The 23,595-nt window shown below is 41.1% G+C and overlaps 1 protein-coding gene across 1 annotated transcript in view; it reads left to right on the top strand.

Moving 5' to 3' along the window:
* LOC135093690 (probable peptidoglycan muropeptide transporter SLC46) overlaps positions 1-23,595 on the top strand; it is a 33,750-nt gene that overhangs the window by 954 nt on the left and 9,201 nt on the right. The window contains 5 exon segments of the mRNA XM_063993198.1: positions 1-491; positions 12,393-12,488; positions 12,865-13,008; positions 14,947-14,993; positions 14,996-15,032. The exon segment at positions 1-491 is cut by the window's left edge and continues 954 nt beyond it. Of these exon segments, the coding sequence (XP_063849268.1) occupies positions 1-491; positions 12,393-12,488; positions 12,865-13,008; positions 14,947-14,993; positions 14,996-15,032 (815 nt within the window).

The following is a 23,595-nucleotide window of genomic DNA, read 5'->3' as shown; positions in this document are numbered from 1 at the left end:
CGTGACCTCCGAGGAGACCCGCACGTCCCGCGTGGGCCTCGCCAACAGCATCTGGTTTCTGGGCGGCCCCATCGGCACCCTCATGGGCACGTACATCTACAAGGCGGGCGGCTACCCGGTGCTGTTCGGCACGTCCCTTGCCATGTACATCGTGTCCTTGACGTACATGGCGCTGTTCCTGCCAGAGAGCCACGGACCCTTCGCCAACGTGCAGAAGCTGGAGAAGGTGCTGCCGCCCAAGCAGTCCCTGCGGCTGCGAGAGAGCGTGGCCTGGGTGTACGGCATCGACAAGAAGAAGAAGGACCTGATGAATACCAAGAGCATCGTGAAGCGCGCCAAGACCATCACCATCTCCAAGATGGTGCGGGACTTCTTCGACCCGCGCAGGTTCCTGGACAGCATCAGAAGCACGCTCAAAAAACGCGAGGGGAACGTGCGCCTCTATATCTTGCTGCTCATCTTCTGCAATCTGCTGCGGCGCCTGGGACGAGGTGGGTGTTGGCTGCGCCTCTGACCGCTTCCTGACGGCGAGGGGTGGATGACAGGTGTGGGGAGAGGAGAGGGAAGGTGAGAGGAAGAGCGTGATGGGTAGCGGCGTGACGTGGGTAGGTCACTGATGACATGACTCTCTCTCTCTCTCTCTCTCTCTCTCTCTCTCTCTCTCTCTCTCTCTCTCTCTCTCTCTCTCTCTTTCTGAAGCGTGTCTATAACTTCCTGGGCGGCTTGGGAGGCCGGGAGGGGAAAGGAGGAGAGAATAGAGCGAGAAAAGCTAGTTCATTAAGTAACACCTGCGGAGTGACCTTCACCTGAACACCAGGAGGAAGAGGAGGAGGAGGAGGAAGAAGAAGAAAAGAAGAAGGAGAGATTATTTTCAGATAATTCTTACACACACACACACACACACACACACACACACACACACGCCTCTGCATCCTATATTTATCCCTTCCGAGGCGTTTCATTGTTCCTCGTGGTGGTGATGATAGTGATGAAACAAGGAAGCGGAGAGGAAGAGAAGAAGGTGAAGTATTACTGCTTTCTCCTCCTCCTCCTCCTCCTCCTCCTCCTCCTACTTTTCTTCCGAACTCTCCCTCCTTCATTTTTACCACCACCACCACTTCCTCCTCCTCCTCCTCCTCCTCCTCCTCCTCCTCCTCCTCCTCCTCCTCCTCCTCCTCTTCCTCCTCTTCTTCTTCCTCCTTCTCCTACCATTACTACTACTACTACTACTACTATTACTACAGAGAGAGAGAGAGAGAGAGAGAGAGAGAGAGAGAGAGAGAGAGAGAGAGAGAATTTCAAAACAGGCCGTGAAAACAAAACAAAAAAAATACAAAGAAATACATTAGTTAATTATTCTCGTGAAGTGGAATAAAAAAAGTGAAAAGAAGAAAAAAGCAAAAAATTCTATACTTAACTGGAGAGAGAGAGAGAGAGAGAGAGAGAGAGAGAGAGAGAGAGAGAGAGAGAGAGAGAGAGAGAGAGAGAGGAAACCAAAACAATACAGCGAAAGAAAACTAAACAAAGGAGAAAATATAAAAAAAGATAAGAAAAAAAAAACTTGCTGGTACAGGAAGCAAGAGAGAGAGAGAGAGAGAGAGAGAGAGAGAGAGAGAGAGAGAGAGAGAGAGAGAGAGAGAGAGAGAGAGGTGGGGGAGATAACACAGTACGTACATAAATAAGAATCAGTGTTGTGTGGTATTACAGACACACACACACACACACACACACACACACACACACACACACACACACACACACACACACACACACACACACACACACACACACACACACACACACACACCTTGAACCCTTTGTGGCCTTCCTGTTAAATGTCAAATCCAACGGAAGCTACTTTTCTTACAATCTGCTTTTAAGAGGAGGAGGAGGCGGAGGGAGAGGAGGGGGAGGAGGAGGAGGAGGAGGAGGAGGAGGAGGAGGAGGAGGAGGAGGAGGAGGAGGAGATAGAAAGGAGTGGAGGAAGAAGAGGAACGAAAGTAGATAAGGAGGAAGAGGAGGAAGAGGAAGAAGAAGAAGAACGAAAGGAGATTAGGAGGAGGAGGAAGAGAAGAAGGAGATGAAAAGGAGCAGATTTAGAAGACTGGTGGTGGAAGAAGGAGAGGAGTGAAAGAATATTAGGAGGAGGAGGAGGAGATAGAAGGGAGTAGATTAAGGAGAAACTGATAATGGATGAAGAAGAGGAGGGAAAGGAGATTAGGAGATAGAAGAGGAGGAGATGATAATAAACGGAGATATACGAAAGAAAAAAAGAGAAGGAAGGTTGGAAGATAAGAGAAATAAGCAGGAGGAGGAAAACTAAAAGAAAAAGAAAATCAGAAAGGAATGAAGATAAGAAAGTCAAACAGGAAAATGAAAACTGAGACAAAAAAAATCTGAAATAAGAATCCATGTTATTTTTACCAGTAGGAAAAAGAGGAGGCGGAGGAAGAGGAGGAGGAGAAGGAGGAAGAAGAAGAAGAAGACGATGAATGGAATAAAACTGAGAAGCTTGTGAAGGAAAAGGATGAGGTGGAGGAAGAGGAGGAGGGAGATGATGAATAGAATAAAACCGGAGAATCTGTGAAGGAGTAGAGACTGAAGAAACACAAAACATATATAGGAGTTCAAAGGAAGGATAAACAGCAACGAGTCCTTGAAAACCCAGACCATCTCTCTTCACACTGCACTGACGAGAAGAGACAGAACGCCACAGTGAAAGGAAAGAGATAGAGAATACCTTTTACTCCAGTTTGTCTCACCTGTGCAGCTTAAATCCTTCCTCCTATTCAATTATCTAACTAAAATAACTGAAATAACGAACCAGGAGAGACAGGACTCAATACTATAAGGGAAGAGACAAGAGAATAGGTATTTTCATCTCGTCTAGTCACCTGTAAAGTTTAAACCCTTTGTTATTCACTTCACAATATGAACTATAGAAGAACCAGGACTGAGACAAAGAAAGAAAGAAGGAAAGAGAGGAGAGAATAACTAGCAGTACTCAATTCAGTTACTCCACGTCAATAATAATAATAATAATAATAACTACTACTCTCCAGTTATTCAGTATCAATACAACAACTACATATAGCCTACTCACTTTTCTCAATAATAACTACATATAGCCTATTCACTTTTTCTCAATGATAACTACTTTTACCCTCTCTTGTTCTCAGTCTTCTCAATAATAACTACACATACACTATGCAATTATTCATTTTTCACAATAATAATTACCTTCACCCTCTCCATTCTCACCTGTACACTATTCCCCTCACCTGTGAAGCGTGAATCTGCTATTAGTGTCTCCTCATCCACCACGTGTTTTTTTTGTTTACGTTTTTCTGTTGATGTTTCTTTGCTTATTGCTCCTCGTAGGGTTTATGCCTCCTCATCCCACGACCCTGAGAGGCCCCTGGGAGGTAAGAGGAGGAGGAGGAGGAGGAGGAGGAGGAGGAGGAGGAGGAGGAGGAGGAAGAAGAGGAGGGAAGGTGAAACATAAATGATAATGTTAAAGCCAAGATGAACAAGGGGATAAATAATGAGAGAAATAAGAGATGAAGTACATGAGGAAGAGGAGGAGGAGGAGGAGAAGGAGGAGGAGGAGGAGGAGGAGGAGGAGGAGGAGGGAAATGAGATGAGTTGCAAGGACGTATGTAGATAAAGGAAAGGGAAAAAAAGGAGAGGGAAAAAGTGGCAGGTGGGGGAGAGAGAGAGAGAGAGAGAGAGAGAGAGAGAGAGAGAGAGAGAGAGAGAGAGAGAGAGAGAGAGAGAGACGTGTGGGAAGGAGAGGAGAGATAGGAGATAGGGAGGCTGCCAGTTGCGTGAGAGAGGGAGAGAGAGATAAAGAGAAAGAGATAGTGAGGGTCAGCGTGTGTGGGGAGAGGAGCAGGAAGAGGTGAGGGAAGGCAGGAGGGAAGAGCAGGAAGAATGAAGGGAATGAGGGAGGAGTGAAGGGAGTTGGAAGGTAATGTCCCGCTGAGTGAAGGCCGTGAGTGGTGCAGCCTCAGCAGGAAGTGTGCAGGTGTTCAGTGTTCATGTGTTGGCAGGGTATGTGAGAAACAAACGCCTGCTTTACCTATTAATTTATTACATGATCTCACCTACCTATCCTAACATTATCTGACCACCTTACCTAACCAAACCTAACAATTTTTTTACATGACCTCACCTCACCTAACCTAGCCTAACATTGTCCAACGTCACCTTATCTACCCTAATCTATTACATTATCTCACCTTACCTAACATTACCTGACCTCACCTTACTTATCCTACCCTATCCTAACCTAACCTAGCATATCTTAACCTGACGCTACTAGACCTGACCTAATCTTATCTAACCTTACTTGTCTTAGCATTCGTTATTCCAGCCTAATCCAACTAATCAAGTCTTCAGATAAACTTGCGATAAAGGAAAATCAAAGGAAATATATTCGTAACTAACGTCCCTGTTTTACATGTTAATTAAAACCAAAAGTAAAATTTCGCTTAAACTACGAAGCTATCAAAGAAAAAAAAAAAAAGTAGGACGTATTCTGAAACGGTTTGTTCTTTCATCAGGATAATTTCAAAGGCCACAGAGATGATATTTCGAATTCTCATGGACCTTTTCTCTCTATGAATCAAAATCCTTGTTTAACTATCGCTAGAATCATGAAAACATCCTTGAAAACACCAATAACTTCCACAAGACCTGACATAACAAGTGAAGCTAATATACCGGAACGTTTCAGGACATCACAGATTCCTAACGCTTAACACTTCAGCACGCACGTAGTCTTGCATGAAAAACCTCCAATACTTGAATGATTTTACAGCATGAGCGGAGAAGGTTATCTCAAGGCTGCCTAAAAACACGTGGAATAAAAGTCAATCAGGAAGTCTTGCATCAGTTTAAGCATCGCGTCTGATTCCCGCCTCGTGTACATGGATTGCTTGGCTCTTAATCGTTCTCAGTTCCCAGTCCCTCACTCACATTGGCGTTTTAAAAGCTTAACCCCCTTTACTTTTATGGGTGTCTTTTGTTAACGCGGTGATCAGTGTAATAAATTGTTTGGATAATATTGAAATAACAGTAGTGTCTCCATCCGAGGACTTGGTTAGGCTAAGTTGAATTAGGCTTAAATTCATTAAGTTCATTAATTTCACTGCTGATTTTTTCATCCGGGGAGTAGGTTAGGTTAGGTTTAGATTAATTTAGTTCATTAATCTCATTGTTAATTCCTTCATTATGCAGATCATGATTTTAAAAGATCATATTTTTGCCCAGAAATTTATAGTCACAGTCTCGAAATTAGTAGAATAAATTTGCTTCCATAAAACCCAATTGTTTGGATGGACATGAAGGAATAAAAAGGAACACAAGGGTAATTTAATTTTTTGCTAAGCTACAGAGAAGACGTATTTATGAGATTGTAATTAATATATGATGGAAATAACCTTGGCCCGTTCATTTCAAGACAACCCATATTAATTTATGGGCAATTTTTTTTTTTTTTTTTATTATTATGATCTATACAATGAAAGATTTAGCAGTGAAATTAATGAACTGCATTAATCTAAGCCTAACCTGTCCTGACCTAACCTAACCTAACTTAACCTAACCGAACCTAGCTTAACCTAACCTAGCCCTCAGTTGCAAACGCCAATGCTGTTTTAATGTTATCCAGAGTGTCTTGAAAGTTGTAGACGATTATGGAAAAAAGTTGATTAGCATCGAAAAATTAAAGTGGCAGCGTCAGTCACTGTGGCACTTCTTGGCACTGTTAGGAAGGCCTTGAGTTGCAGGTGACTAACCATTTCACTGCTGCTGACACAACTCCCATAGATCACTTTGAGCTTTCTCTCTTCGTTGAGCACTCATTTCTAGACATTTTAGTTGTTAGACAATGGAAACTCTATTGTTTTAATCCTTTTCCTTTCTCATGGTTGCTGGAGAGACTTTGTAGTGTTGTGAAATAGTGTATATCGCAGTGAAAGGGTTAAGTTCTCGACAGGAAGACAGATGGGAACATAACTTAAGGTGTTGATTAGTCTGTGCTAGTCATGCTTGAAATAGAAACGGGGATGTTAAACTCGAGGTCAGACTGAAGCTTAAGGTAATTGCTGTTCTCTCCTTCCTTCTTTTCTTTTCCTTGTTAAGTTTTCTCCTTTTTTGCTCGCTCTTGTTCTTCCTGTCTTGTTTTGCTACAAGAATAGATGCTTGGACGAATGTAGATTATGTAAAAGAAAGAAAATAAGATAGAAATAGTGATCAGAGAGAGAGAGAGAGAGAGAGAGCGCAGAGCTATAGCCAAGCACAACGTCCTTGACCGGTCGTGTGCCGCCCTGATGCGCCATGCAGCGTCTAGCTTGAGACCCGTATTCAGAAGCGCTTTGTTCTCTCACCACGACTATTTTTCAAAGGCCACAGAGATGATTAGTCGGGTTCTCAAGAGTGTTTCTTCTGGTAATAATGTAGAAATCTTGTTAATATGTCACTAGAACCGTAAAAAACTCCCTCAGAAACCCGTGTCAATTTAAATAGAGCCTTTTGAAAGTAGTAGAGGTGTGGCGCAGAAGTGTTTCAAAATATGGTCCAGAGGCCGACGAGCGAAAAATGTTTTCATTAACTTACTGGGTGAAGGTGACGCGGTAATCTTGAAGAGCAATCAGTGATGCTGGGGTGGCGGTGGCTCTACCTCATGCGGTGCAGGAAGCAGGAGAGGTGGAGCGGTTTTTTTTTTTTTTTTTGTTCTGTATGACGCAGCTGTTGTGTTGCGTGGCGTGTGTCGAGTGTATCGTTCCGCCAACAGTAGCTTCCTTCAGGCTTGTGTTTCTAAACTCTTTGTTCTCTCTTAAGGACTGCTTTCAAAGGCCACATAGATGTTTATCTGGTTCTCATGACAGTTTTCCCATTAATTGTGCAGAATCCGTATTCAACTATCACTAAAACCAGAAAAAAAAAAAAAACATGAAAGTCTCACCTTTGAAATATCCTTAAAATCAAGGAAATTCATGAAAATCTAAGTAACCTCCAGTAAAGCCAAAGTCACGAAAACTCTTGAAAGTTTCACAAACTTTCACTACATCGCATTAAACTGTCCCTAAAATAAAGAAAACTTGAAAAATCTTACTAACTTTCACTTGAGTACATTAAACTATCCCTTAAAACCATAAAAACTCTTGAAAATCTCAGCAATCTTCGCTAAAGCCAGCTAAACTATCCTTGAAATCATGAAAGCACTTTGAAAAGCCCAATTAACTTTCAGTGCAATGTTTTGAGTCTGGACAACGAAAATGTTAGGAGCATGGTGTTCACAAGGACGTAAGGGAAAAGTAAGCAGGAAAAAAAAAAAAAGTGATCGTGAAAGGTTAAGTTAGAATTAGTAGGTGTGTACATAGAAAATACTGCAAATCACCGGTGTAACAAAAAAAAAAAAAAAGAAAAGAAAAAGAAAATCGCTTCCTCTTTACATTCAAAAGGACGTCAAATAAAACTAAATAAAAAAAAGTACTTACTCGTAAAGGTTAGGCCAAAGATAGATTACCGACGACTAGAAATAACTAGTTCATGCTCCATAAAGTTAGATGTAGAAAAGAAGAAAAGAAAAAAGGGAAAAAATGCTTCTCAAATAGTGGCAGATGACTGGAATGGACTCAGTAACCAGGCTGTTATTGCTGAGTGAATGCAGAACTTTAAAAGAAGATTAGATTAATTTATGAATGAGGATGATAAGTGCTTCTCTCTCTCTCTCTCTCTCTCTCTCTCTCTCTCTCTCTCTCTCTCTCTCTCTCTCTCTCTCTCTCTCTCTCTCTCTCTCTCTCTCTCTCTCTCTCTCTCTCTCTCTCTCTCTCCTCGTGCAGTCTTTTCTTAGTGCTGTCTTGATTTCTTTCCATATAAGGTGAAGAAAAACAATAAATACACCTAACCCTTCTAGTGTGTTATGCTAAATTCGTGCAAATCTCGGCCACATATCTTGAGTCATCACATTCGGTGGTTGTCAGTGCTGATCCTTGAGGCAATTGCTGGCGTCAGGTTTATTTGGTTATTAAGTTACCGAGCGTTACCTTGTAGGGGAGGAGAGTAAAAATGATTTTGTTTTGAAATACGGGTAGTGTACACATCATGTGATAGAATTTAAGGCAATGTTAATGTTTTTTTTTGAATACTGGAATATTTTATGGCGAGGAATATAAAAATAGATCTTGTAAAAAATGTATTTATGAAAATACTGGAATGATTTCAGGCGAGGAAAGTAAAAATGTTTCAGACACACTAAATAAAAGTATTTATTGAGGTTTATAGACGTGAGAAACATTTCATTTTGCGACTTGGAAAAATAATTTACGTTAGCGGGGAAATAAATATATAGATAAATGCAGAAAAAATGTGTGTAGATAACCCTTTCCTTGAGCCATTCCTTCATCCAGTCTCAAGGAACACAAGCCAAAAATAGATAGATAAATAAATGAATAAAGTGTCCAGACATACCGTTTCTTTAGCCAATGTCAGTCTGTGTAAACAAAACAAGCCAAAACAAGACACACACGAAAAAAAGTAGCGTTAAATTCCATCCTTTTAGTTGACCTTAATGTGCGTTAAAAAAATATATAATAATAATAAAATAGAAAAGAAAAAAAGAAAGAAAAAGAGCAGCGTTAAGATATAAGTACCGTTCCTTTAGCATAAACAAGACCACAATGCCACACCATTTCCTCATTCCAGTGTTCAGTTATTTATGGAACAAGCTAGATGCAGGGGGAGGGAACGAGGACGAGTTATCAGAGCGCCGCCACACACTTATTGTGGTTAGCGTTATAAAAATGTGTTGTTGTTGTTGTTGTTACGAGTATGTTTTTTCTTCTTTTCATTCTTCTTCTTTTCATTCTTCTTCTTTTCATTCTTCTTCTTATCCTTCTTCTTCTTCTTGTTCTTGTTCTTCTTCTTCTTCTTCTTCTTATTCTTCTTCTTATTATTATTATTATTATTATTATTATTATATTCTAGTTTTCTTTTTTCCTTTACCTTGATCCATCCGCGATTCACTCTCTCTCTCTCTCTCTCTCTCTCTCTCTCTCTCTCTCTCTCTCTCTCTCTCTCTCTCTCTCTCTCTCTCTCTCTCTCTCTCTCTCTAGTGATATTATTATCTCTCTAAGCTTCGTAACCTTGAGCTTTTAAAAATGCCGTAGTTTTTATATTAAGTTCAATAAAGTTCCGTTATTTATATTTGTACCTGCTCACCTGAGACTGATTGGGGTGATTAGTACCTGTGGGAAGGCCCGCACACACACACACACACACACACACACACACACACACACACACACACACACACACACACACACACACACACACACACACACACACACACACACACACACACACACACACACACACACACACACACACACACACACATTTCCTCCTCATCTGTCGTCTCCTCCTCCTCCTCCTCCTCCTCCTCCTCCTCCTCCTCCTCCTCCTCCTCCTCCTCCTCCTCCTCCTCCTCCTCCTCCTCCTCCTCCTCCTCCTCCTCCTCCTCCTCATCTGTGCTCATTGTATCTCCTCATCTCGTTGTATGTTAAGGGGTAATGGAGGAAGAAGAAGAGGAGGAGGAGGAGGAGGAGGAGGAGGAGGAGGAGGAGGTTTAAGTTCAAGCAAAATGGCAGAAATATTTCAAAAGTCAAGAGAGAGAGAGAGAGAGAGAGAGAGAGAGAGAGAGAGAGAGAGAGAGAGAGAGAGAGAGAGAGAGAGAGAGAGAGAGAGAGAGAGAGAGAGAGAGAGAGAGAGAGAGAGAGAGAGAGAGAGAGAGAGAATGTAGTTAATGTTTCCCAAAATCAGTTTCTCTAGCCGCAACCCAAACCAGAAAGGAAGAGGAGGAGGAGGAGGAGGAAGAGGAGGAGGAAGAGAACGAGGAGGAGGAGGAGGAGGAGGAGGAGGAGGAGGAGAAGGAGAAGAAGGAGAAGGAGGAGTCAGGTTGTATAAAGCTCTACCGCTACTACTACTACTACTACTACTACTACTACTACTAATACTACTATAACTACTACTACTATTACTATCATTGGTTTCTTCCTTCTTTTCTTCTTTCCTTCTTTCTTTTATCGTGTTTTCCTTTATCATTCCTTTCTTTACTTCCTTCAGTTTTTCTCTCCTTCCTTCCTTTCTTTCTTCCTTTATTTCCTTTGCTTCTTTTTTCCTTTATTTTCCCTTTTCTTGCTTTTCTTCCTATCTTCTGTCCTTTTTGTATTGATTTTTCTTTCTCCTGCTACTACTACTACTACTACTACTACTACTACTACTACTACTACTACTACTACTACTACCGCCATTACATAACAGAAGGAATGCGGTGTGGTTGCTCTTCGTGTTATTTATCTGTCTCCTTTCGTACCCTGAGAGAGAGAGAGAGAGAGAGAGAGAGAGAGAGAGAGAGAGAGAGAGAGAGAGAGAGAGAGAGAGAGAGAGAGAGAGAGAGAGAGAGAATTATTAAAGATTATTCGCTATTTCTCAATGTTATGTTTCCGTTTTCTCCAGGTGACCTTGTTCTCTCTCTCTCTCTCTCTCTCTCTCTCTCTCTCTCTCTCTCTCTCTCTCTCTCTCTCTCTCTCTCTCTCTCTCTCTCTCTCTCTCTCTCTCTCTCTCTTGCTTCCTTCTTCTTTTGTTTAATCCTTTAATTCCCTTCCTCATTTTCTCATTTCTCCTTTCTTCTTTCTTTATCTCTTTTTTTCCTCATTCATTTTCTTTCCCTGTCCTCCGTCTATCCTTTCCTCTTTTATATTTATTTTCTTCTTTTCTATTTTCATTCCTTGTTTTTTCAGTAATATCCCTCCTTCCTTTTATCGTTCCTTTCTTTCTCTCTTCCTTCCTTCCTTCCTTTTCCTTCCTTCCTTCCTTCCTTCCTTCCTTCCTTCCTTCCTTCCTTCCTTCCTTCCTTCCTTCCTTCCTTCCTTCCTTCCTTCCTGCTTCACACACACACACACACACACACACACACACACACACACACACACACACACACACACACACACACACACACACACACACACACACACTCACTAAAAGCACCTCAGATTACTCATAAAAGCTCCGTTCCACATAAACTGATTCACTGAAGTAAAATTAACTCAATATTAACCTTTACTTTTTTCAAGAGAGAGAGAGAGAGAGAGAGGTGGGGGGGATGCGTGAGTTTTGAAGGAAATATTATCGTACATTATAATAAGAAAGATTTGAATGGGAGTAAATTAAAATGTGAACAAAATAATAGGAAAATAATCCATACTTGACAAGAACGTTCAATGACAATCCGACTGAATCCACAAATCTATCCACGCTGTTTGTAAGTTGTGAAGAGAACAAAAGAAGAAACAAAAGCGAAAAAAAAAGTTACAGAAAAAAGTATGAATAAAGATACAAATGAAGAAGTAAGCAAAACAGGTAAAAATATAAGAATACAAGACGTGAATGAATATATAAAAGAAGAAGTAAACAAAATGAATACAAGCATAAGAATGCAAGAAACTGAGAAAGTAAATCAAAGGAAAAAGCAAACAAAGGATGAGCGTAATAGATAGATAAATAAGCAAACAAACAAGCAAACAGACGAACAAACAAGCAAACAAACAAAAATAAAAGATAAAAATAAGTAAAAACAGTAAGAGTAATAAATAAACAAATAAATAAAAGGAAGGGATAAAAAGTAAATACAAAGAATGAAAAAAATAAATAAAAGAAAATATGAAATAACGATGATGAAAAATAAAAAAAAATATCATCGTATGTAATGGAAGGAAGGAAGGAAAGAAAGAAGGAAGGAAGGAAGGATTTTTCTCGATAAAGAATGCATAAAATTGTCTTGCCCATGGATGGACAAAGGGCAGTGGTGGTGGTGGTGGTGGCGGCGGTGCCCTTTTGAGGAGAGAGAGAGAGAGAGAGAGAGAGAGAGAGAGAGAGAGAGAGAGAGAGAGAGAGAGAGAGAGAGAGAGAGAGAGAGAGAGAGAGAGAGAGAGAGAGAGGAATATAAGGGAGTAAAAGGATACTATTTGGTAGCAGTATAAGGAGAAAACCCGTCCTGGCCCCATAGACTCAAGAAAAAAAGAAAAAAACAAGATAGGGTAGAGCGGGGTCATCGACGTGGTGGTGGTGGTGGTGGTGGTGGTCATATTGCGAAACCTGAGAGAAGATAATTTCGTTTGGTGCGCAGAATGTTAAGAATGATGATGATGACGTGAAGGAGAAGGAGGAGGAGAAGAGAAAGATACTAATAGTTGTAGTAATAGTAGGAGTAGCAATAACAATAGTAATAATAGCAGTAATAATCATAACTAACAATAAAACAATAAAAAAAAACAATAAATCAGGAAAATTTTCATGAATAACACTCCCTTCTGCCCCTCCATCAGGCGCCTACATGTACCAGTTCACCCGCACTGTCCTGGACTGGCAAGCGGACGACTACGGACTCTGGGTCACCTACAAGAACCTGCTGGCGGCGCTAGGTGAGTGTATACTGGTGTGTGTGTGTGTGTGTGTGTGTGCGGGTGAGACACACGCATGCTCATGGCCAGTATTCTAAAACGCTTTGCTCGCTCACCACGACTGTTTTCAAAGGCCACAAAGGTAATTAGCCCGGTTCTGGCGACTGTTTCTGGTGATAGTAAAGTAGAAATCTTGTTAATATGTCACTAGAACCATAAAAAAGCACCATTAAGAACCCGTGTAGCTTAAATTAGAGCCTTTTGAAAGTAGTGGAGATGTGGGGCGGAAGTGTTTCAAGAATACTGTTTCATATCACCTCTCATACTCGTCCTGTTATGTGTTTCTCTTGTGTATGGTACCCTATGTGTCTAATGTGCCCTCTGCGCCCCTCTACAGGTTCCCTCGCCGCCGTGCCCCTGCTGAGTGCCGTCCTAAAGGTGTCTGATAATGTGCTGGCTCTGGTCGGCGCCTTCTCCTCAGTGTTTGATTACGTTTTCTATGGCCTGGTGACTACAGAGACCTACTTCTTCATCTGGCTAGGTGAGTTACCCCTTAAATGTTCCGTATGTACTTTGCTTGGCGATTTATTGTGTTATTATTAGTAGTGCGGTCTCTGTCTCTCCTTTTTCTTCATCTTCTTCTTCTTCTTCTTCTTCTTCTTCTTCTTCTTCTTCTTCTTCTTCTTCTTCTTCTTCTTCTTCTCACTTTCCCTTTCTTTTTCCTCTATCTTGTTACTTGATCTTTTCTTCTTTGTCTTCTTATTTGCTCTTGCTTAATTTTCATCTTTCTTGCTTCATCCCGTCCTCTGTCCTCCTTCTCCTTCTTCTCCTCCTCCTCCTCCTCCTCCTCCTCCTCCTCCTCCTCCTCCTCCTCCTCCTCCTCCTCCTCCTCCTCCTCCTCTTCCTCTTCTCTCCTCCTCCTCCCCCCCCCCGTTTTCTTTCGTCTCCTTGTCCTCTTCCTTGTCCTCCTCTTCCTTCTCCTCGCCGCCTGACAAACTGAAGAAAAAAAAAAAGAAAAATGGGGAATATATAAAAGTCATGCCGTTATTTGCAGCCATTTATTCTTGGAAGATATAAATATGTTTGTGTGTGTGTGTGTGTGTGTGTGTGACATTCTTTTGTTGTAGTGCAGTTATGTTTTTTTTCCTCTTTTCAGTTCTTTTCATTTCTTTTTCGATTGTGAATTATGTATATGTTGTAATTACGTAATCTGCTTCTTGCGTGTGTAATTCTTGTTTGTAATTGAATTCATGAGCGACTGTTTGCGTCAGTTACGTGTTGTAGTTAACGTAATCTGCTTCTTGTGTGTAATTTTGATATGTATTCGAATTCATGAGTGATATTTGCTTTCATGTAAATAGATTAAGCGTCAGTGTAACCTTAACTGTGTGTGTATTTGTGTGTGTGTGTGTGTGTGTGTGTGTGTGTGTGTGTGTGTGTGTGTGTGTGTGTGTGTGTGTGTGTGTATGTTATTTTTTTTCGTGCAAGTGCGGGACAAGCATGCCAGGGTCGCCCACTAGCCTTACCTTACCCCACCTTGTCCTTACCTGTCAGCTGTGGTCCAGGTGAGTCAAACCCTTTGCCTCACCTATCACACATTGCTTACTGAACTCACGTATGCACCTCTCTTTTTCCTCACGCCCTTCAGTATCTCACTCCTCTCACTCTTGCTCTTCTCACTCTTACTCTCACATCCGCTCGGTAAAATTCCCTCGCATGAGTCTTATTCAGCGACGCCCTCTTGTGACTCACTGCTGCCTCACGTACTTGTTATTGAGAGTTAATGTTGCTTACATTGCAGTCATTAAGGACAGGGCGGCTTCCTCGCTATATATATTCGAATTATTTGAATGATTTTTTTTTTTTCTTTGGAAGCCGGTCAAATTAAAACTGGTCCACTCAATATGTAAATGTAGACAAGAAATTTGCAGACAAGTGACGCCATCTGTGAGGTATATTAGCTTACAACTAGTGCAAAATGAAACTCAACAGACGACTAACGCCACCTGTGACACAAGAAACAGTAACTAACACCATCTGAGAGACAAGAAACAGTAATAAACGCCATCTATGAGCAAACTTTCACAGTCAACTAAAGGCATCCTTGAGGCGAGAAGCAAACACAATAACGCTATCTATGAAACGACACTCAGACAACTAACGCCATCTATGAGACAAAAAATTCAGTCAACCAAGTCCATGTAAGAGACAACCATGAGACTACTAACGCCATCTATGAGACAGAATACAAAAATACAGTCAACGCCATCTACAAAACGATACACGGAGAACTAACGCCATCTATGAGACGAAAACACAAAAGCTAAATCCCACCCTATTAGATAACCAGCAGACAAGTAAACGCCATCTATGAGACAAACACAAAAATACTCCCCCAAGGCCACCCATTAGACGACCAGCAGACAAGTAACGCCATCTATGAGACAAGAACCTCACCATTACTTTGTCCTCACCGCAGCTCCGGTCGCCGCCCTGCTTGTCAACTCCTGCGCCATCGCCATCCGCCGCCATGCTTTCCCAAATACGTGGCTCCCGATGAGTTGGGTGAGTCGTTCCTTTATTTTTTTTATTATCGTTCCTTTACCTGCGTTCCTTTAACTATTATCAGTGTTTGTTTACTTTTTACCAACGTTCCTTTACTTTTATTCTTTATTTTTTTTACTATCGTTCCTTTACCTGCGTTTCCTTTAACTATTATCAGTGTTTACTTTTTACCAACGTTCCTTTATTTTTTATTCTTTCACCTTGTACCAGCGTTTCCTTTAACTTATTCATACCCTGGTGAGCTTGTTTGTCTGTCGTACGGTATCCTTTTTGAGTCTGTTCATTTATTTTTTTCTTTCTTTCTTTCTTTATCTCGTTCTTACATTGATTTTCTTGCGTTGTTGCCTTTTTTGTTTTTGTTTTTTCACTGTCCGTGTTTTGTCCTTACTATCGTTACTCTTATATTTTGTTTATTTTTTTGTGTTCTTTATTTATTTTTTTTTATTTTATTTATCTATTTATTTTATTTTTTTTGTTCTCTTGTTTTTCCTTCGTTTAAATTTATTCACTTTTTTCTTTCTATGTCTGCGTGTGTTTTAATCGTCGTTGTTATGTTAGTCTTGTTTTTTTTTTTTCTTGTTTTTTTTTTCTTTTCTTTCATGCACGCGCTTTATTATCACCGTCTTATTTTGATGTGTTACGCTTTGGGTTCTCTTACCCTGTCTGCATTTTCCTTTACAGTGATTTATTTTCATGTCTATCTTTTCTTCTTCTTCTCCTCCTTTTTTTTTTCTTCTTCTTCTTTATATTTACACTAACTTTTATCAGCTGGTACTTTTCCTCCTATACATTCATTCTTGCACCCTTTTATTTCCCCCCTTCGTTTCATTACATTTACCTTTTTATTTCATTTCTTTATTCTTCATCATTCTCTTACTTTCCCCTCCCACGCTAGCATCACCGTTCTCTCCTTCCTTTCATGTACTTGCGAACCTTCACTAACTCTCCTTTCCTACCCTCATGTACCTGTAAACCTGTATTTGCATTCCTGTAGCACTATACTTTCACCTGTGCCCGTTACCTGCTCTCATATGCCTTACCTGTATGTCTTACCTGCCCGTCTGTACTCTACCTGTACTTATATTCTCACCTGTTCACTTTTACTTATTTACTTGTATTATTTTTACCTGAATATTTTACCTGTCTGTTAATACCTACTTGTGCTTGTATTTTCCTACCTGTATTCTTTACCTGTCTATCTGTATCTTACCTTTATTATTTCCACCTGTATTCTAATCAGTCCATTTACACCTCTTCTGTACCTGTATAGCACTTTACCTGCATATCTGAACCCACCTGTACCTGTAACCCTACCTGCATATCTTACCTCCTGTGCCTCTCTATATATTCACCTTACATGGTTAGGGAGGGCCATGAGGAGGGGGAGAGGAAGAGGGCAGGCCTAACAAACACGTTAAAGGGAGCTCTAGCCAATGACAGCTGCGATGAAAAAGGAATTAAAGTATAGATAGTTAGAAAGGCTGGTTTATTAATTCTGGGGCCGGCTGTACATTTGCACCTGAATCTTGTTGCAGTGACTCCCGCAGTGTAAGGCTCGTGTCGGCACACCTGACCTGGGAGGCTTATGAAAGGTGGAGGGAGGGTTGGTGGCTATGTAGGTTCTGTTGGTGGTCGTGCTTCACTTGTTTTCGTCCCCCTAAGCAGGAGAGGTTTGGGTGAGGCAAGATGGGAATGTAAGAGTTTGTGTTATGGCTGAGAGATTGCCCATTCATTTTAGATTCTGTTATTAGGTTTGTATCTCTAAGTTCTTTTTTCTTTCTCTTTTCTCTCGCTTTTTTTTTTTTTTTTTTCCAAGGTGAATCAAGGTTGTCTGATAGGAATGCAAGGTTTGTGTTACGGGTGAGGGACTTCCCATTCATTTCTTCAGACTTCTGTTCTTAGGCTTGTATCTCTTAACTCTTCGTTCTCTTATCAGGATTTTCTTTTCTTTTTCTTTTCTTTTTTTTTTTTTTTTAGACGAAGCAAGATTTCCTGATGGGAATGTAAGACGTGTATTTGTGTTATGGGCGAGAAACTTCCCATTCATTTCTTCAGATTGTTCTTAGGCTCGTATCTCTTAACTCTCTCCTCTCTTCTCTCTCTTTTTTTTTTTTCTTTTTGTTTTAGACGAAGCAAGATTTTCAGATGGGAATGTAAGGCGTGAGTTTGTGTTATGGGCAAGAAACTCCCCATTCATTTCTTCAGATTCATGTTCTTAGGCTCGTATCTCTAAGCTCTTTGTCAGAACCGTTTTCAAAGGCCACAGAGAAAATTAGTCGCTTTTTCATGGTGTTTTCTCATTAAGTTTGTATTCTTAAACTCTTTATTCTTGTCACTTCTGGTTCTCATGAGTGTTTTCTATTGACGATGCAGAATTCCTGGTAAATTGTCACTAGAATCAAGAAAACACATTGAAAACCCCCATTAATTTCCACTGCACGTGTTAAAAGTGGTCGAGATTAGACCCAGAAACTTGTAAGAATATGGACTAGAGCTGGACCCTCGTATGGCCCCAGACACAAAGGAACACAGAGGAAGAACAAGCAGTAGAGTGAAGGATAAGTAGTGGCACCTTCAAGAATTTCCATAAGAGTTAAAAAAAAAAAATAGTTAAGATTAGATGCAGAAACGTTAAAGAATATAGAGGAATGTTGGAACTTGGGTTGGTTTCACACACAAAAGAACACAAAAGAAGAACAAGCATTAGAGTGAAGGCCAAACAGTGACACCTTCAAGAATTCATCGCTAGGAAGATTTATAAAGGTAAACCTGTGTACAGGATGTGGACTTGTCGCTTCCATGTTTGGTAATTGTACAACGGGAGAAAAAGGAGGGAAAAAAAAAGTGAATTATAGATGATAATATGTAGTTTCAAGCAAAGGGCAGGCAAGGTCAAAGGCGTAAACGTGTTGATCTTGTTTGGAGCCTTCGCCTTTACTGCCCCACGTATCGTAACACCGATAGACACACACACACACACACACACACACACACACACACACACACACACACACACACACACACACACACACACACATATATAAAAGGCTTAAAGAGAATTGGTAAAAATAAACCTAGACACACAAATATTACTCAGGGTTACATATGGAAAGGTTAGTGTTGATAAGACGGTGAAGCTTAACAAAACAGCAGAAAAAATATAAAAGTTAACATAGAAACAGAAATATAACTTTAGATAACGTAGAGAAAGGTTAGTTTAGACAGGGTCGCTTATCACAAACAGCCTCGTAGATAAGACAGTCTAGCTTATCACAGACAGCAGAACTAACCTAACCTAACCTAACCTAACCTAACATAACCTAACCTAACCTAACGTAATCTAAACCTAACCTAACCTAACGTAATTTAACCTAACCTAACCTAACCTAACGTAACCTAACCTAACCACCATTGTCCTTCCTTTGTGTTCCCTTGCGTCCCTACGTGCGTGGATACAGAATTAAGGACAACGTGTGGGGCTGAGCAGACAAGTGGGCGGGCAAGGCAGGCAGTCTCTCACCCAAATACACCCAAAAAAAAGTGGCTTATGAAGGGCAGAGGTGCGGCGTCCCCTCAACCAGACCTGGGTGTGCTGGGTGACACTCCACCGGCCCCCTTTCATCGAGCCTCACCGACCACACACTCGTAGAAGGGAGAATGAGAAAGGGAGGTGAGAGGACAGGACACGAAGGAAGAGAAGGGAGTGAGGAAAGGAAAGCAGGAGAGAATGAGAAGTGATGTGACAAGACAGAAAGGAGGAAAAAGAAAATGAGGGAGGGGAAAGCAGGGGAGAGGAAAGGAGGTGAGGGGACAGAAGAGAGAAAGGAAAGAGAGTGAGAAGAAAGAGAGGATAGAAGATAGGAGTGAGAGAGAAGGAAGAGGTGAAGATAGAAAGGTGAGAGAAGAGGAGGAAAAGATAGATAGATGGAGGGAGCGGCAGGAGGAAGAGAAGAGATAGAGAAGAAGAAGAAGAAGAAGAAGAAGAAGAAGAAGAAGAAGAAGAAGAGGAAGAAATACATGGAATGAAAGGGTGTGGCCATGAATGGTGATGCTGAGAGAGAGAGAGAGAGAGAGAGGAGAGAGAGAGAGAGAGACGAGAGAGAGAGAGAGAGAGAGAGAGAGAGAAAGCGATATAGAGCATGTACGGGCGTGGCGCATCTGTGAGAGAGAGGGAGAGGGAATGTTAAGTCGATGATAGGGGACGGGAGAGGGTGTGGTGGGGTGTGGCGAAGGGAGAGGTGATGGGGGAGAGGGAGTGTGGAAGTGCTGGGGAGTGGGGGGGGATGATTGTGGGCATTGGAGTAGAACCAGATAGGGCGAGGCAGCTGGTTTTAGAGAGAGAGAGAGAGAGTCATCTTCTCTCTCTCTCTCTCTCTCTCTCTCTCTCTCTCTGCTCGGGGATTCACCGCACAAGATAGAAAGATTTTTGAAGCATTATTTTGAGTGAATGACCCTAACCAGGCATACGTATTAGGAGTGCCCCGTCACAGCATGTGGGGCGCCGCGGGTCTGGCGTGGGACGGGACTGGCAGCCGCCCTCGCCTCTGAGTGACTGAGGGAAACTTGCAAGCGCTTCTTCAGTGTAAAAGAAACTGCGGCAAATAAGAAAGCAATAAATAGATTAAAGGATAAATAAGTAAAAATTTAAATAAGTATAAGAATGTGAAGCAACAAATCGCAAAGAAAAACACAAGATGCACAGCCTTAATTGTGCCTCTCTACATGGCAAACGAGCCTATAAATATTAATCAACTCGACAATTAAACACCACTGACTTGTCACCGATTAGAGAGGAAAAAATAACAGTTAATGAATTGGCAGGAACAACAACATCAACAACAACAACAACAACAACAACAACAACAACAACAAAAAGAAAAGCAACACGGAAAAAAAAGATCACACCATTTCCTAATACAGTCAAGAAATAAAAGATACATTTACAGTAACATTAATAACGAAAGAAGGAAAAGAAAAAAAAAAACAATCTCGTCTTGAGAAATAAGAAAATAAAACTCATCCAAAAGAAAACATTAAATTTAAAGGATTGTTTCGCCCTGATAAGCAAGGAATTTTTCTATTTATCTTTGTTTTTTTTTTTTTTTTTTATTTCCAGGACAATCGATAAAATGAAATATATAAGCCCATTTTATCTCAGTCGGAATCTTGTCATGCCAGAGAGAGAGAGAGAGAGAGAGAGAGAGAGAGAGAGAGAGAGAGAGAGAGAGAGAGAGAGAGAGAGAGAGAGAGAGAGAGAGGAGAGAGAGAGACACAGACAGACAGACAAACAAATAAAGACGTAGACATACATATATACATACAGACATACAGACAGACAGACAAAAAAAGACAGAGGCAGAAAAATTAACAAGAAACTGTATCATGTCGCAAAGGCAAATAAAATCAAATAAAAAAAAAAAAAGACAGCCAGCAGTAAGAGCAGCAGGAGAGGACGGGACAGGGTGACAAAAACAAAGAAAGCGTCACAATAGAAGTTTACGAATTCCGCCATCAACGAACCGTAATTTGTTGAGAGGTGAGGCTCGGACCTTTATTAGTACGTGAGGGTATTTGAGAGGCATGGGGGAGGGGGAGATGCTGTCTGGCCTTTGTACCTTCACCTCCAATAGGTATATAGAAACTACAATGCAACACAGCACAACACAACACAAGGCAAGGCAGTTATTTCCTCTAGAGCTTGTCAGAATCACTAGAATCATGAACTCACTTAAAAATGTAAGTAACTTCTATTAGAGTCTGTTAAACCATCATTTGAATCATGAAGACTTCCTTGAAAGTACAATAACCTGCTCTAAAACAGGTTAAACTCAATATGATAATGGAAACTTTGAAAACACGAATAATACATCACGGCTTATTAAACTTTCACCAAAATCATGAAAGCTCCCTTGAAAACACGAGTAATTTATATTGCTACCTGTTAAACTGTCACTAAAATCATGAAAGCTTCTTTGAAAACACGAATAACTTGCATTAGAACCTGTTATACCATCAAAATCATGAGAGCACCCTTGAAAGCCTCATAATCTTTCAAGAGAGCCTGTCAATCTCATTAGGACTATAAAATCACCTTTGAAAACCTTGATAATTTCTACTCGAACTTGTTAACCTACTCTTAGAATTACGAAAACACCCTTGAACACACCAGCAACTTCCATTAGAACCTGTCATATCATTTAAATCATGAAAACACCTTTGGAAATCTCAATAAGTAGAGTCTGTTAAACTCACCAGCATTATAAAAACACCTTTGAAAACCTGTTAGACTATCTCTCGAATCACGAAACCCTTGAACACACCAACAACATCCACCAGACACCATTAAAACCCGGAATAAGGCACGAAAACACTTTGGGAACACGATCTTTTGCAACAGGGAAATAAACTATCGTGTTATTGTGTTGATGCGAGGGCGTGGTGGTGGCGTGTGGCGTTGGAGGCGTGTGCAGGGAAGGGGGGGAGGGTGCCTGCATTACCGTAACCGCGGAAAGGTCACTAGGAAACACTGCAGCCTGTCTTGGTGTGTTCTGCAAGCTGTGTCTTGTGTGGGAGGCGTAAGGGAGGACAGCAGGAAGACTGGAAGTGGCTGAAGGCTGGAAGGAGGGGCCGGAAGGGAGCTGGAGAGAACTAGATGAGACTGGAATGTGATGGAGTAGATGAGTAAAATTTAGCGTAGATGGAGTGGGAAAATGTGAAGGAATGACTAGAATTGGTGTTATCAACGGTATGATGGGTTTTCTGCATTGCTCTTTCACACCTGTTTCACACCTGCTCTTTTCTACACCTGTAAGTATATTAACACTATATCTTTCGTCCAGACACCTGTTCCACGTTTGTTTCACATAACATAACTATTCCTGTCTCCTCTACATACATTCCACATCTCTTCTACATATCTCAATACACTTCTATCACACACCTGTCATCCACCACACCTATTCTACGTGTCACATACCTACAGACACATTACCACACCACCTATCCACCAACACACACACACACACACACACACACACCACACCTGCTCCACACTACCGCACTGCCACACCTTTCTACCACAGCAACTTACCTCACTTCATTATCATATTAGTCTGTTCCCACGCTATTTACGCCACCCCTCTCCCCTCCGCCTCTCTCCCCCTCCACCTCCATCTCCACCTTCACCACATCCTCTATTTTAACTTGTCCACCTTGCCAGGCAGACATTCATTCATCCTGTTGTGGAAACTGAGACAAAGATGGGAGAATGTAAAAAGAAAAAAGAAAAAAGAAAAAAAGGAGAATAAGTAGAAAATAATGATGGTAGATCTAACGGAATAAACTTAGATCTATTTTATTTATTTATTTATTTATTTATTTTCTTTATTTATTTACGTTTTTTTTATTACGGGTGTTAGTTTGAAAGAGAAAGAGGGAAATAGAGAATGTGTTTATGAAGCGAAGAAGAACATAGTAGTAGTAGTAGTAGTAGTAGTAGTAGTAGTAGTAGTAGTAGTAGTAGTAGTAGTAGAAAAATATAATTAATGGGTGAAATGAGAGAAAACTAAAGAAAACGAGAAAAAGAGATGAACTGAAGAAAACAGTGAAAGCAGAGACAGCGAAGGAAAATAGTAAAATAAATAGAAAAGGAGACTATGGAAGGAAAGGAAAAAGTAGTAGTAGTAGTAGTAGTAGTCGTAATGGTAGTTAGTGCATAGAAAACGGAACACGAACGCTGAGGGCAGACTTACCAATATCATGTCGACAAGAACAGAACAAGACGAACACGCCTCCTTCTCCTCCTTCTCTGACCCCATTACGCCTCACCTTGACTTTGCTCTCCCCCTTACTGGTGTCTGCACGGAGGCTGGTCAAGAGAGAGAGAGAGAGAGAGAGAGAGAGAGAGAGAGAGAGAGAGAGAGAGAGAGAGAGAGAGAGAGAGGTGAAGCAAGCGGATGAAAGTAGCAGTTTGTTATAATAAAAGCCTCCCCCTCCTCCTCCTCCTCCTCCTCCTCCTCCTCCTCCTCCTCCTCCTCCTCCTCCTCCTCCTCCTCCACCTCCTCCTCCTCGTTCATCTCCTTCCTTCTACTCCCTCCTTCTCCTCTTCCTCTTTCGTTAAATTGCAACAGAAGCCTAATCTTAGGAGGAGGAGGAGGAGGAGGAGGAAGAGGGAAAGGGAAGGGGAGGAACTACCATATATAGAACCTCCTCCTCTCTCCTCCTCCTCCTCCTCCTCCTCCTCCTCCTCCTTTCTTTTTTCCTCCCCCTAAGAACAAGGTCACTTTTTTGTTTGTTTGTTTGTTTGACCTCGTGTTTATTTTGGTCAAGATATTACGAGGCGTGTCGAGATAAGTAAGATGAGTGAATTAGGTAACCGAGTAAGAGTGGAGGATAAGTGTAAGTAAAAGGAAATAGAGAGACGAGTGGTAGATACGAAATAAGCGAGAATGTTTTAAGGTAGTTGTGAATGAGGTAAGATAAATTGGTTGAGAGGAAGTGAAATAGAGAAAAGTAAAAGTAAAGATGAATAAAGTAACGAGGGAAAGTGAAAGATAAGTTAGTA

This window comes from Scylla paramamosain, chromosome 43 (genome assembly GCF_035594125.1).
Source record: "Scylla paramamosain isolate STU-SP2022 chromosome 43, ASM3559412v1, whole genome shotgun sequence".
Lineage (NCBI taxonomy): Eukaryota > Metazoa > Arthropoda > Malacostraca > Decapoda > Portunidae > Scylla > Scylla paramamosain.
This window is presented reverse-complemented; position numbering and strand designations above follow the sequence as displayed.